General features: G+C 42.7%; 1 protein-coding gene across 1 annotated transcript in view; it reads left to right on the top strand.

Annotated features, from left to right (window-relative positions):
• LOC122551443 (uncharacterized) overlaps positions 1-16,125 on the top strand; it is a 144,201-nt gene that overhangs the window by 29,283 nt on the left and 98,793 nt on the right. Inside the window, exon 4 of the mRNA XM_087988612.1 lies at positions 10,070-10,134. Within this exon, the coding sequence (XP_087844738.1) occupies positions 10,099-10,134 (36 nt within the window). The 5' untranslated portion in view covers positions 10,070-10,098. The remainder of the gene's footprint in view (positions 1-10,069; positions 10,135-16,125) is intronic.

Genomic DNA, 16,125 nt, shown 5'->3' with positions numbered 1-16,125 from the left:
AACTTTAAGAACAGCAAAGAAACAGAGACCTGCAGCCAATTCAAGGATCTTTTGGCAAAAAGAATTCTCTGACCTTCACTAACAAACAAGCAAATCCAGAGACATACATTAAAGAGGAATGATTCATCCTTTCCTTTCCATATGCTGTCGTCATATTTTATAACTTCATGAAGAATGATAAAGAATTGTCTTTCACATTAATGGATAGATGGCACTGTTGTAGCTGTACAGGAATGGGTCAGGTATGTTTTGGCACCGTCCTTTTGGCACCGATCATTTGGCGCCGCCGTTTTGGCTCTAAGCTGTTTTGGCCCTCATTACTTTGGCGCTGAGCTGTTTTGCCGCCAATTCAGAATTTTAAAAAAGTCTTGTTTGGTTAAAGAAGAGAGGATGACTAACGACCCGATGTAATTTTCTCAACTAGCAAGAGTTGATAGTCAAAGCTGTAATGACCCGCTGTAGATTCAAATCTCATTTTGTAATCATTTTCTCATTTAACAATTGTTAATAGTCATCTACTGCCTTGATGATACTTAAGCCCTTCTGTCTTCACATTGGAAAGCTGTAATACAATTTTCTTTCTATTTTCTTGTAGAGCCCATGCCAGAAATGGCTGAAAACATTCTAAGCAAGAGAGACAAACCAAAATTGTCACACAATGGTATCTGTATGCGTTTGATAAATGTAGCAAAATGTAGAAATTCATTTTTATAATGAATAGGTTAAAAATAATGAATAAAAACGGATTAGATTTATTTCTTACAAGGCAATAAAAACAAATTTCTTACGGGCTCTACAAGACTTTTTTAAAATTCTGAATTGGCACCAAAACAGCTCAGTGCCAAAGTAATGAGCGCCAAAACAAAACGGTGGGTCCAAATGATCGGTGCCAAAAGGGCAGCGTCAAATAGTCCCATTCCATACAGGAACAGCTTGGCTAAGGGTACAGCAGGTTCTGGAGCATACATCTGCAGTACTATTGCTGGAATGTTGTCAGGGCTTTGCAGTGTCCAGTACCTTCACCTCTTCCTTGATGTCATATGGAGAGAATCAAATTGGCTGAAGACTGGAATCTGTGATGTTAGGGACTTCCAGAGGAGGCCAAGGTGGATCATCTGGTCAGCACTTCTGCATGACAATTGCTGTAGATGCTTCAGCCTTATCTTTCACACTGAGGTGCTGGACTCCAAAATCATTAAGGATGGGAATATTTATGGAGCCACCTCCTTCAGTGAGTTGTTGACTTGTGGTGAGATGGGCTGCCCTTGATGCTAAGGCCATATTTGCCACAATGTAGCATCAGGAGCCCCAGAAAAACTGGAGTCAATGGGAACTGGGGAGGAAACCTGCAGGTTAAACTCATACCTTGCACAAAGGTTATGGTTGTTGGGAGCTCTGACTCATCAGCTGCGCGGAAAAGTTTGTGAAATGTGGTAACCAGCAGGAGATTTCTTTGGCCATGTTTGACCTGATTCTATGAAACATCATGGTGCCCAGAATCATTGTTGAGGACTTCCAGAACAACTCCCTCTTGACTGCATGGCACTGTGCCCCCGCTTCTGCTGGGTTTGTCCTACTGATGAACAGAACATACACATGGATAGTGATGATGGTTCTGGGAAACTCTGTGTGTACAATTAATGTAACTATGTTAGGCTGTGGTTTGAAAAGTCTGAGACACTCTTTTAATTTTGGCACTAGCCCCAGCTGTCCGTCCATGTGGAGGATTTTTCAGAGACGACTGGGCTCAATTGGCCATTATTATTTCCAGTGTCGCAGTCGACAACAAGAGGACTTTCTGGCTTTATTTCATCTTTGAAGCTTTTCAGCAGTTTGATATAACCAAATGGGCTGCTAAATCATCTCAGAGGACAAATAACAGTTAACAACATTGCTTTGTGTCTGGAGTCATATGTAGAGTAGACCAGGCAAAGATGGCAGATTTCCTTTCCTAAAGGGCGTTAATGAACTAGATGAGGTTTTATGATAATTGGCAATGGTTTCGCGGTCATTCCGTGTTGGAACCCTCCAACCACACGGCATTAATGTGGATTTCACCAATTTCCTCATTTCCCCTCCCCCCACCTTGTCCCATTTCCAATCTTCCAACTCGGCATCATCCTTTTGACCTATCCTACCTGTCCATCTTCCTTCCCACCTATCTGCTCCACCCACCTCTCCGACTTATCACCACATGATTACCCCCACCTCCGTCTACCTATCGCACTCTCAGCTACCTTCCCCCCAGCTCCAACGCCCCCCCCTCCCATTTCTCTCACCCCCCCCCCCCCCCCCCCCCCCCCCCCCGGCTAACAGCCTCATTCCTGATGAAGGACATTTGCCCAAAACGTTGACACTCTTGCTCCTCGGATGCTACCTGATGTGCTGTTCTTTTCCAGCACCACACTCCCAACCCAGAATACATTGTTTGCTCTTGCACCCTCAGTAATTCCTCCAAATGGTGTTCAAGTTGAAGGAATACAGCTAAGTGAGGGGGTCGGCAATAGGTGATAGTCAGCATGAGGTTTCTCTATCCATATATGACTTGATGCCTTGAGTGTTCATGGGAATTCAAAGTCAATGTTGAAGACTCCCAGAGTCACTATCTCCTGGTTTTATGCCACTGTGCTGCCACCTCTGCTGGGTCTGTTTTGCCAGTGGGACAGAGACAGAATTGGAGGAGTCTGGAACATTGGTTCTAAGCAATGATTTGGTGATTGTGACTATGTCAGGCTGCTACTTGACTTTCAAGTGTGTAGACAGGTCATGAGGCGATTATGCCCAAAACGGCATTTCTCCTGCTCCTCCAATGCTGCCTGACCTGCTGCGCTTTTCCAGCACCACACTCTCGACTCTGATCTCCAGCATCTGCAGTCCTCACTTTCTACTGCTACTTGACTTTCCTGTGCCACAGCCTCTCTAGACTCGGAGACCGTCCCCAGATGTCAGTGAAGAGGGCTTTGCAGGCTCAACTGGGCTGGATGTTTATTTGTCATTTCCAGTTCTTAAACTGATGCCAAGCAGTCCATCTGGCTTTATTCCTTCTGACTTTCTGTATCACTTTCGTAAAGCTGAGGGACTTGCTGGGCCATTTCAGTGTGCACTTAAGAGTCAACCATGTAGATCAGACTTGGAAAGGATGACAGATTTCCTTCCCTGACAGGCACCAATGAACCCAATGGGTTTTTAAAGACAACCCAGTAGGTTCCTGGCCGCCGATACTGAGGATAACCTTTTATTCTGTATTCGTTGATTTCTTCTGAATTTAACTTCTGTCAGCTGCCATTCTCCTGGCATCAGCTGAATATGGGTCAAAATAAACCAGATTGGTAAGTGGGTAGTCTACTATTGGGTTCCTTATTTTCATATAGAGATCTTAGGTCAGATCTGAGCCCTAAATGGCTCTCTCATTGCTCATGCCAATAATGTGGACTGTGACCTTCCAGCTCAGAATGTGACTGCAGGCTGATCACTCTGTGGGATGCTTTGCTGACTCTTCAACCCCGTATAAGCAGTACAACACCATTACATTTCTAGACCTAAGTCATCATAGAGAAACAAGGGTTAAGCATACCTTTAAAAATCTCTACAACTAACTGAAACATGCAGAGTCCATAAACCCACCGAACTGCAGCTTTTCTCCAGCTCTCCCTGGTATAGATTTTACATATCCATTTCTACTTTCTCTGATCCACCATGCAGGACCTCCATTGTATACGCTACGTTGAATAATTTTCAAGACCACATCTTACTTCAGTTATTTATTTCAACCATTGTGTGTTAATCATAGACCAATATGAACTCTACTAAATAAGAGCAAATTACTGCGGATGCTGGAATCTGAAACCAAGAGAGAAAATGCTGAAAAATGTCAGCAGGTCTGGCAGCATCTGTAAAGAGAGAAAAGAGCTGACGTTTCGAGTCTAACTGACCCTTTGTCAAAGCTGAACTCTACTGTTTGACCTCTACAATCATCACATCACTGTATAGAATGAATAGGAATCTGGGCCAACATTTGTTCTCACTTGTTCAAAATTGAACAGTGACTGTGCATTCAATCTGTGACCTTGAGCATCAAGAACATCACCTTGGAAGCAAATAACTAAAGTGTTCTCATTAGTGTATTTTGAAAAAAATTTAACTAATGGATTACCACCTGCCTTATAAATGGAGGACAAAGGAATGTCATTAAAAACATTGCATATTGTCAGCAAATATTATCTTTAGTAATTCTTAGGCTGCTGTTACTGGCCTCGAAATAGGTTGGTGCCAGTACAGTTGGGCACAGAGTACATCATATGGGCCTCAGGCCTTGTAGCGATGAACTCCTCTGCTCCCTTTCCAAGGATGTACATGTCTCTGGAATATAACCACACAAATATCCCAATGCTGCTTCAAAGACTTCCTTTTTTTGAGTGACCTAGAAGTTCATCATCTGCAGTCAGCAAAATAGGGCTTGAAGAGCAAGCTGACAGAGCCTGCCTGCCGACTGCTGTGAGAAAGTGAGGACTGCAGATGCTGGAGATCAGAGCTGAAAATGTGTTGCTGGAAAAGCGCAGCAGGTCAGGCAGCATCCAAGGAGCAGGAGAATCGACGTTTCGGGCATGAGCCCTTCTTCAGGAATCCAAATTTTGCTGGTCTGAACGTAGTCCGGAGTCCGTGTGGGGTCAGTCGGTTCTGTATGCAGGTGCTGAGGAAGGAGATGTGGCTGTGGTAGCGAGTCTGTTTGAGAACGTGGCTGAAGAGCTTCTGGGCAGAGGAGATGACCTGGGGTGTGCAGTGAGAGAGGGACTCACTGAAATCCTTGTAGAGGGAGGAAGAGAGCTTCTTCAAGGAAGGCATGAGCCCCATGCCCGAAACGTCGATTCTCCTGCTCCTTGGATGCTGCCTGACCTGCTGCCCACTGCTGTCTCTGTCTCCAGCACCGACTGCTGCTTAAATCCTACTTAACTATACTGGAGTCACCCTGAGGTGTGATGAAGGAACATGTGCTAGTCTCGTAATGGTGTTTCCTGGGAGTGTGCCACCTATTCCGAGGACTGCTCAGCTCCTCTGCCACTTTTGAAGGGTCTGTCGGAGATAAAAGACATGAATTAAAACTGACATATGGAAGAGGTTCAAAGTGACATTGGGCAGATGGTGACATTTCAGATATATGTCCGCAGTTCAGCACAAGTGACTTATCTGCCAAATGGCAATGTGATATCTTATTCTGTCACCATGTCTGTATGGGACCCCCTTCCTTCTATCACCTATGCCCTTTGATTGTGCCATCTTGCCAATTTCCAATGCCATCTCTTTGAGGTGGTTAGAATGTAGGACCAGCCCCAGCCCTTGCCTTTCCCTACAGTTATGACCTCTCTTCTGCAATGGAATAAAGCAGACAGCTGTTATGAGAAGAGGAACGCATGGAGATGATGAAATGGCAATAGTTGTAGAGAGTGACTGGAAGAGATGAGTGCAAGGTGGCTCACGATAATGTTGTTTGTAAATATTGGGCATTCAGATGGGATATCTTGAGAGAGAAAAATAGGTGGAAGAGTAAGGTATGTTGATATGAGGAGTGTGTGACATGTGACTCCAGATCCACAACTATGCGGTTGACTGTCAACTGCCTCTCACATGGCATAGCAAGCCTCTCAGTTGTATCAATCACTACAAAGTCTTTACAAAAAAAAAGGAAACCTGATGGACCACCTGGCATTGACCTGGGCACCAGAAAGGATGACAGAAACAGCCCTGAGAACCTTGCAAATTCCTCCTTAATAACACTGGGAGCTAGTGACAAAATGAAAAGAGTTGTCTCATGGATTAATCAAGCAACAGTCTGATATAATTATAGTCACAGAAACATACCTTACAGACAATGTCCCAGCCACCACTATTGCCATCCTGGATTTGTCTTGTTCCCAGCAGAGGTGGCAGCACAGTGGTTTATAATCAGGATGGAATTGCCCTGGGGAGTCCTCAACATTGACTACCCATCCAATGGCTTCACGTTAAACATGAGCTCCTCAGGGTAGTGTCCTATGTCTAACCATTTTCAGTTGCTTCATCAATGATCTTCCCTCCATCATAAGGTCAAAAGTGGGGTTACTTGCCAATGATTGCACAATGTTCAGCACTATTTGCAACTCCTCAGATTATAATGTACCATCCTCCCAAGGCTGATGAATCAGTACTCCTCCATGTTGAACAACGCTTGGAAGAAGCACTGAGGATAACAAATGCACAAAATGTACTCTGGGTAGGAGATTTCAATCTCTACCAGCAAGAGTGGTTCAGTGGCAACACGACTGATTGAGCTGGTTGGGTCTTAAAGGACATATCTGCGAGACTGAGTCTGCAGCCAGTTGGTGAGGAAACCAACAAGAGGAAAGCCCATACTTGGCCTCATCCTTACCAATCTGTGGCTGCAGATGCATCAGTCAATAATGATATTGTTAAGAGTGACCACTGCACAGTCCTTGTGGAGATGAAGTCCCATTGTAGCTTTGAGAATACCCTCCATCATGTTATGTGGCATTGTCAATATGTTAAATTGGATCTAGCAACTCAAGACTAGGCATCCATGAGGCACTGTGGGCCATTAACAGCAGCAGAATTGTACTCCAGCACAATCTACAACCTCATGTCCTGGCAAGTCCTCCACTTAACCACTATCACCAATCAGGATCAACCGTGGTTCAATGCAGAATGCAGGTGGACAAGCCAGGAGTAGCACCAGGCATAACTAAAATGAGGTGTCAATTTAGTGAAACTACAAAACAGGACTACTTGCGTGCCACATAGCATAAAGCAGCAAGTGATAGACAGAGCTAAATGATCCCACAACCGATGGGTTCAGATCTAAGCTCTGCAGTTCTGCCATATCCAGTCATAAATGGTGATGGAAAGTTAAACAACTTACTGAAGGAGAAGGCTCCATAAATAACCCCATCCTCAATGATGGAAGAGTACAACACATCAGTGCAAAAGATAAGGCTGACGCATGTACAGCAATCTTCAGCCAGAAGTACCAAATGGATGATCCATCATGGCCTTATATAGTGGCTTCCTCACTACAGACACTAGTCTTCAGTCAATTCTATTCACTCCACGTGATGTCAAGAAACAGTTGGAGGCATTGGATACTGCAAAGGCAATGGGCCATGACAACATTCCGGCAAGACTACTGAAGGTTTGTGCTCTAGAACTTGCTGTTGCCAACCAAGCTCTTTCAGCACATTTACAATACTGGCATCTACCCAACAATGCAGAGAATTGCCCTGTACATAAAAAGCAGGACAAATCCAAACAAGCCAATTACTACCCCATCAGCCTTCTCTCCATAAAAGATCATCAATAAAATGATGGAAGGTCTCATCAACAGTGCTATCAAGCAGCACCTGCTCACCATTAACCTGCTCACTAACACACAGTTTGGGTTCTGTCAGGGCCACTGAACTCCTGACCTCAGGACAGTCTTTGCTCAAAGATGGACGAAAGAGTAGAATTCCAGGGGTGAGGTGAGAGTGACAACCCTTGGCATCGAGGCTGCATTCAGTTGAGTGTGGCATCAAAACTGGAATCAATGGGTATCAGGGGCACACTCTTCAGTCATTGGAATCATACCTGGCACCTAGGAAAAAGGCAGTGGTTGTTGTAGGTCAGTTATCTAAGCTCCAGGACCTCTCTGCAGGAGCTCCTCAGAGTAGGTCCAACCATTTTCAGCTGCTTCATCAATAATCTTCCCTCCATCATAACATCAAAAGTGGGGATGCATACCAATGATTGCACAATGTTGAGCATTTTCTTTTAGATGATTACTCACAGTGTGGAAACAGGCCCTTTGACCCTCTGAAGAGCAACCTACCCAGATCCATTCCCCTATATTTACCCCTACACCTAACACTACGAGCAATTTAGCATGGCCAATTCACCTAACCTGCACATTTTTGGACTGTGGGAGGAAACCGGAGCACCTGGAGAAAATCTATGCAGACACAGAGAATATGTGCAAACTCCACACAGACAGTCGCCTGAGGTGGGAATTGTACCTGGGTCTCTGGCACTGTGAGGCAGCAGTGCCAACCACTGTGCCACCGTGCCGCCCCTAAACATAATTATTTGAATCTCCTCAGATACTGAAGTAGTCCATGTTCAAATGCAACATGATCTTGACAATGTCAGGCTTGGGCTGACAAGTAGCAAGTAACATTTGGGCCACAAAAATACCAAGCAATGACTATCTCCAATAAGAGACAATCTAACCATTGCCCCTTGACATTCAATAGTGTTACCATCGGTGAAATCCCCACTATCAACATCCTAGTGGCTACAAAAATAGGTCAGAAGCTAGGAATACTGAAGTGAGTAATTCACATCCTGACTCCCCAAAGCCTGTCCACCATATACAAAGCACAAGTCAGGATGAAATATTCCCCACTTGCCTGGATGGGGGAAGCTTCAACAACACTCAAGAAGCTTGACACCATTCAGGACAAAACGCTCCACTTGATTGGCACCATATTCACAAGCATCTACTCCAGCCACCACTGATGTTCAGTAGTAGAAGTGTGTCCCATCAATGAGATGTACTGCAGAACTTCACTAAAGACAGTACCTTCCAAACTCAGAACCATTTCCATGTAGAAGGACAGAAGATATATGAAGGACCACCATCTGAAAGTTTCCCTTGAAGCCATTCATCATCCTGATTGGGAAATATCTCATCATTCCTTCATTGTTGTGGAGTCAAAATCCTGAAATTCCCTCTCTAAGGGCATTGTGGGTCAACTTACAGCAGGTCAACTGCAGTGGTTCAAAAAGGCAGCTCACCACCACCCCCCTCAAGGGCAACTAAGGATGGAAAATAAATGCTGGACAGCTAGTGATGGCCACAAGAGTGAATACAAAAAAAAAGACAAGACGATAGAAACCTGAAATATAAACGTTTTCGAATAATGATCTTTCTAGTGCTGATGAGATATCATCATTCTGAAACTCTAACTGCTTTTCTCTTTCCACAGATGCTACCTTATCTCCTGAGTATTTGAAAATGAATATTTTCAACAGTTGCTGTTTTCGCAATACTAAAATTCATGAAACGAAATGGGCAGCTAAATGTAAAAGCTTTAGAGCGTTACATTCTCAATGATCCAGATATTGATTGTTTCTTACACAGTTTTTTAAATTCACTCATGGGGTGTGGGCATCACTGACTGGCCAGAATTTATTGCCCATCCTTAGTTTCCATGAAGAAGATGGCGGTGAGCTGCTTTTTTAAACTACTGCAGTCTGCATTCTGTAGTTTACACAATGTTCTGAGGGAGACAATTCCAGGATTTTCATGCAGTGACACTGAAGGGGTGATGATATATTTCCAAGTCAGGATGGAAAGTATCTTGGTGGGGAATGTACAGCTAGTGGTATTCCCACATATCTGCTGCTCATTTCCTTCTAGATGGAATTCGTCTTGGGTTTGAAAGATGCTCTCTTTGATAAATTTCTGAAGTACATCTTGTGAATAATACACACTGCTGCTACTGAGCATTGATGATTGAGGGAATGGATTTTTGTAGATGTGCTGCCAATCGAATGGACTGCTTTGTCCTGGATGTGTTGAGTGTTATTGGAGCTGCTCCCATCTAGGCAGGTGAGGAGTGTTCCATCGCACCCTTGACTTCTGCCTTGTAGATGGTGGACAGGCTTTGGGGAGTTAGGAGGTGCATTACTCACCACAGTATTCTTAGCCTCTGACTTACTTTGTAGCCACTGTGTTTATATGGTAAGTCCAGTTGAGTTTGTGGTCAGTGATGACCCCAGGTTGTGGATAGTGGGAGATTCAGTGATGGTAACACCATTAAATGTCAAGGAGCAGTGGTTGGGTTATCTGTTTTCAGTGATGGTCATAGCCTGGCATTGTGTGGCACAAATGTTACTTGCCACTTTTCATCACAGGCCTGGATATTGTCCAGGTCTTGTTGCATTTGAACATAGTCTGATTCAATATCTAAGGAGTTAGTAATTGACACAAATTTTGGAATCTGTCTACAAGTCTCTTCAACTTTTTTTGTGTGTCTTGCAGTGTCTGCAACAGAGCAACAGAAGGAAGACATGGATGACTGGGTCTGGGTGGTGTCCGTTCCTCCAGTGAGTCATTAATAGAGAATTTAAGTTTCCATTTACATCCGCTGAATACACCCATCCTACCTAAATGGTCACAGTTTAACTGAACAGTTCATGTTCTGACATTTTGTTAGTCATTGGTTTATTACGCTAGCCGCAGTGAATGCTGAGGGAGTATTTCTTTTAGCACCAATAATATCATGAACATTTCTGATGACAATTATGGCTCCCTGTGGGGGGCCAAAGTAAATATTCTCGTCAAGTTAGAAAACTTTTCTTCAACTTATTATAGGATAACCCTGCTTTATTGTGTGTACCAGATTGAATTCTAATTCATCTACCAAGTACTGCTTCCTGAACTCTGGGGTACTTTCTGTATAAACTCTTTATTTCCTGTCTGGTAAAATGCCTTCTCACTTCCAGTTCTTGCTACATAATCATGGGACACTAATATCGTCATTGCATCATTATACATCATCATCATTTCTCCACACTACTGATGTCTCAGTATTTGTCAAACTCCTTCACAATTTCCATATTGAGTTTTTTTATGTCTTGTGCTATTTTTTTTCCATATCTTTAAAATAATTTAGATAGAGAACAATTTGAAGAATCTCTTTTGATTGGTTCAAATTAAGGGACCAACAATGAAAGCTGAAAGTATTCACATTCCCATCTTGCCCTTGGGACACCATTGAAACTTAATGTACATTAAAGCTGAAAGTTTATTTGAGCATTAATGTGATTTCTCTCTCAGCGAACTTCAAGTACAGCATTTATTGCATTGCATTCCCACACGTACAATATTTACTTGGGTTCAAACTTATTTACTTCAAATGGATAACAGCTGCACAAAATATTACACAAAGGACTGTTGTGGAATTCATTAAGGATTCACAAGTGATATTTGCCAGTTGCAGTTTCTATCCTGATTGGCAGTTCCTGGGTTGGTTTCATACATTGAAGTCCCTGTAGTTTGTCATGACAGTGATAAAAGAGGGATGACTGATTTTCAAATTCCATCATCTGATTTTAATACTTGGTACTCCATAGACTAAAATGTTTTTTTTTTATAAATGGAAAAACATTGACTTAAAATGACCTCAGTAAGCAGCTAACCACAGCATAAAAAAACTGTCTGCGCAGAAACTAACATTTTATCAAACTCGGTTTGGGGGGAAGAAATCATCATCTCCTAGTTAAAAATCACACAAGACCAGGTTATAGTCCAACAGGTTTAATTGGAAGCACACTAGCTTTCGGAGCGACGCTCCTTCATCAGGTGGTTGTCAATCACCTGATGAAGGAGCGTCGCTCCGAAAGCTAGTGTGTTTCCAATTAAACCTGTTGGACTATAACCTGGTGTGTGATTTTTAACTTTGTACACCCCAGTCCAACACCGGCATCTCCAAATCATCATCTCCTAGATTTGATTGGCATCTTTGTGTAAATTTTCATATGTTGGACAATGGAACCTCACCTACAATTAGCAAACCTAAATAAATATAACTTCCATAGATGGAATTCACAAAAATAAACCTATGTTTCAATGAACTACTTTTGGCAGAGCACTGGGGGTGGATTTATGACTGAAACAAACAGGAGAAAGCACTCTCTTTTAGCCTCTCAAGAAAGAAAAGTACCCAGTGGCAGAACTGATTAAAAAGAAACATCAAACTACTGAGAATTCAAAGGACAAATGGAATATTCATCACTGCCAAGGATACTGGACAGCAATGAAATAACTGTGGTCTCAGGTTAAAACACTCATGCCTCAAGGACACGCTTAGAACTTGAAACTGTATATTTTTCTCATTTTCCTTTCGAACTGGTGACAAAGCCTTTTCAACTTTTTAACCTGTAAACATATTTGTTTGACATTATATTGTTGTTATTTTTCTGGGAGTTGGCAGATAATAAAAATGGTCTTTCTTTGACTCAGGAAAACCTTACAGTTGGCTTCTTATTGTTCCTGATGAACTAAATGATTATATTTTACTTGGAGAAAGGTGTATCTTCATGCTGAAAAGACGTAAATGTTTGTTGAAGCCAACCAATGAAATTGGAACGTGGCAGCCAAATGACCTCTCCTGACTCAGTCATAATAAGCTACATAGCTCAATCTGTATGTCGAGCTCTGCAACCAGCACTAAAAACTCCTGCTGAATCCAGCAAACCAGATGCTCTCAAACATCTAAGTTATAAACATAAAGTAATTATGGAAAAGGTTGCATGGTTTGCATTAACCATAAAGCATTACTTTTGTTCAAAGTTCATTTTAGTTGTGAGGCTGCAGGAACAGTACCAGGCAAGTGCACATAGGTGCTTGAAACCATAAAGCAGGATCTTATGAATCAGAAATGGAGGAGAGATTAGTCTGCAGCAGGTAAGCCAAAGGATCAGAGGAGCACTTCTGTTCTTCCTGTCCTTAGAGGAAGTGAGGACTGCAGATGCTAGAGATCAGAGTCGAGAGTGTGTTGCTAGGAAAGCACAGCATGTCAGGCAGCATCCAAGGCGCAGGAGAATCAATTTTTTGGGCATAACCCCAGATGGAGGGTTTATGCCCGAACTGTCGATTCTCCTGTTTTCAGATGCTGCCTAACCTGCTGTGCTTTCCCAGCAACACACTCTCGACTTTTGTATTAAAATCACCCAACCAACAGTGCCTCACCTTTCAACTTGGCATTTTTGGGATGCCTTTGACAACTGAACAAGTTGACATAAGGAATTGTCATCTCCAAGTGCATAAGGATTTGAGGAAGTAACACTGGTGATTTAATTGCTCACCCACTAGGTCTCTGCCAGATGGATTGGGGATTTATGGATGTCCAAGATAATGACAAACAAAACACCAGACTGATAACAACAGAGCTCCAGAGATGTGTAACAGAAGTAAGATCATCACTAATGGAACTGTTATGTCAAAAATAAAACTGGCAATAATAGATTAAGCATGAGCTTTCTGTATGATGGAGGATTTAAGAGATACCAGCAGCTTCCATGACTACAGAAATTACCAGGAAAAGGACAGTGAAGTGGTAACTGGCAGATCACGTGGTATCATCTTTCTGTGGGACAGGATGAACATGAGCAAACTTCCAGGGTGAAGACAAGATGGATTGGGAATAACAGATGGTATTCTCTTTTAAAAACTTGTGAATGAGTTGTATGACTTGGATAACTTTAGGTGAGACGAGAGACATTGTTATCAAATTGTGGAGCTTTTCTCCCCTAACGTGTCATTCTTTCAAGTTGACACTGTGCAGGACAAAATGTCGTGATATGGTTCCTGATTTGCTTTTACATTTGAAATAAGTAAAATTGTCTAAGACAGACTCTTCCCACTTTTCCCTGATGAAGAGGACTACCAATTCGACTGTGACACTGCATCCATTCTGGGACAGGCACGGGAATTCCTAGAGACCTAGCATTCAAACCGGAACTCCATTAACAAACATATCAATTCGGACCCCATTTACCAACCTCTCAGAAACTGGACCGGAAATGATACCACCTACCACAACAAACTGAGACACATAAATAGCAAGAGGGACAGAATACCAATGCTTCACTGGAGACTCACTGATGATGTTACCTAGCAAGGTGATGAAATATCTGAAAACAAACTCACCAACTAAGCGAGCAAATCGACAATCTGATCCACAACCTGAGCTACAAATCTTCTCCAAAATCTCATTAACTACAATTTCTAGCCCATATACAATGATGTTGTCAATGGCAGTAGACACCTGCAGAGATGAGAACTGCCACCATCAGCCTACTCACACAAAGGCAGGGTAGCACAACAATGTATTTACCTTCTCAAGGCTGTGGGGATACAAATGTTCCCAACTAGGACCTGAAAATTACATTCATTTCCCAACTAGGACCTGAAAATTACATTCATTTCTCAGGAAGACAAGCTATTGGTGTCAGTGAGTCAGGTGGGGAACGCTACCCAGAACAACTCAGTTTTGAGTCAAGTGGTAGACCTAATCCTGAGTGGGAGGATCAGTCATGGAAACAACTCTGAAGTGTGCCCTTACCTGTCCAGTTGGTGGGAGTGGTCCATATCAGATGGGTGTTTATTTTGGGGAATGATAGTTGTTATCCCTCCCCGGATAAGAGGAAAGGTGCTGAAGCAAGTGCACCAAGGGTAATCTAACATGATGTAAGTGAAAGAAATAGCCAGGAGTTACTTTTGGTTGCTGAAGGTTAGCTCCAAAATTGTAGAGAAAGTGGAATCGTGAGCATTGTCACACCTTCACACATAGGAATGGCCTCAATCAACACAAAATCAATAGAGGGATGGATGTTACTAGTGGTTGTAGATCTCTACTCCAAATGGCCTGAGGTGGGTGATTATGAAGTTGGCATCAGCAGAAGCAACGTTAGACCAAATGAATGATGAAATATTTGCCACGTTTGGGGACCCCAAACAAGTTGTGAGTAATAGTGGTCCACAGTGGCAAAAAAGTTCGGGGAATACCCAGAATATCACAAAGTCAGACATGTGAGATCAGTTTGGTATCACCTTTCGACAAACAGCCTGGTGGAGAGATTTGTACAAACCCTGAAGCAAGTCTTAAAGGCCTCACGGGGGAAAGGTTCACCAGGATGGTAAACCAACAAGTTCCTCAGCATGTCAACACCAATGGTAGAGGCTGACATTAGTATTACTGGCAGAGAACATCAGAGATGTCCACATTGGAACTCATGCACGAGGGATTGGTTGGATGTTTGGCTGGTCTGTAACAAAGTAACGTGAACAATGAGAGTTCAATACCTCTACCTGCTGAGGTTACCATGAAGGTTTCACCTTCTCAACATTGCCCTCACCTGAGGCATGGTGACTCTCAGTTTAAACCACCACAGCATTTCTCTGTAATGAGAAAGCAATCCTCCAGAACTGTAGCTACATTACTTACCCCAGCATTTGGGTAGGTGTCATGGACAACAGAGATAGGTGATCAAATTATTTTACAGACCTCCCCTCATAGCCATAACCGAGATGGTTTTTAATTTGTTTCTCATTTCTTATCCTTTTTAAAAATAGGTAGCAATATGTTTCCTCAAACACTATTTGTGAAATAATTTTTTAAAATGACCTGCAGCAACTGTTTATAATATATATTAATGAAAGGCATACAAACATTTGTTGATTATCCTGATACCACCCTGGCTAGCACAGAGTTATGCACCCACCTTCTGGGTGCACTCAGTGCCCAGGGACATGATATTTTGATGTTATGCTTTTGATATTAGAACTTGTTTGCCCTTAAAAATGATTTGTCTTGATGTACCAAGTTTGCCTCTGCCTGGCCAAAATGAACAAATCTCAGGTACTCCTTTAACACTGTCTCCTTGAAAAGAATCTTTTGCAACTCATGCAGTTGCTCACAGTTGTCGATTACAAGTGATCATACTGACTGTGATCCAAATGTAACACATTAGCTTCAGAGTCATATTTACTGATTAATTGTGTCGTCTATGGTCTGTTCAACCAGAGTGGGTGTGACTTCAATCACATGAATTGTGACTACATCAAGGCCTGGCAATACTGACAGTACTGCTAGACCTTTGATACCTACCAGCCAGAAGATTTCAAGAAATCAAAAGGAGCTTGTATGTTGGCACTGTGTTGTGACTGTGCTAATACATGGAATTGGTGATCTGGTATAAGCTATGAGATGGTCTCTTGTGGGGGGGGGGTGCACCATGGAATTCCACTTGCTGAGGTACGTATCTTTCAGGATGTCTAGTGGTAGTATGTTGGCATCACTTCTGTGTTGATCTTAGCTTTTAGTGTCCATCACTGTGCTTTCTCAGGTTTATAAACATCTGATCACTTTACACTAGAGATCTCCACCCCACAAGTCGCAATCAACTGGTTGATCACAGAATGGCTGACAGTCAATCTCAGTCTCATTCTGTAATAAATTGCTCGTGTTCCCTCTAACACTGATTGCTGTGATGCTCCCTGACTTCCGTTTCCAGAAACCTTGCTTGGAGCTC

This window comes from Chiloscyllium plagiosum, unplaced genomic scaffold, assembly GCF_037043375.1.
Source record: "Chiloscyllium plagiosum isolate Xiang-an unplaced genomic scaffold, Cpla_swu_hap1 HiC_scaffold_7, whole genome shotgun sequence".
Classification (NCBI taxonomy): Eukaryota; Metazoa; Chordata; class Chondrichthyes; order Orectolobiformes; family Hemiscylliidae; genus Chiloscyllium; species Chiloscyllium plagiosum.
The sequence above is the reverse complement of the archived record's forward strand: the minus strand, read 5'-3'. Positions and strand labels throughout refer to the sequence as shown.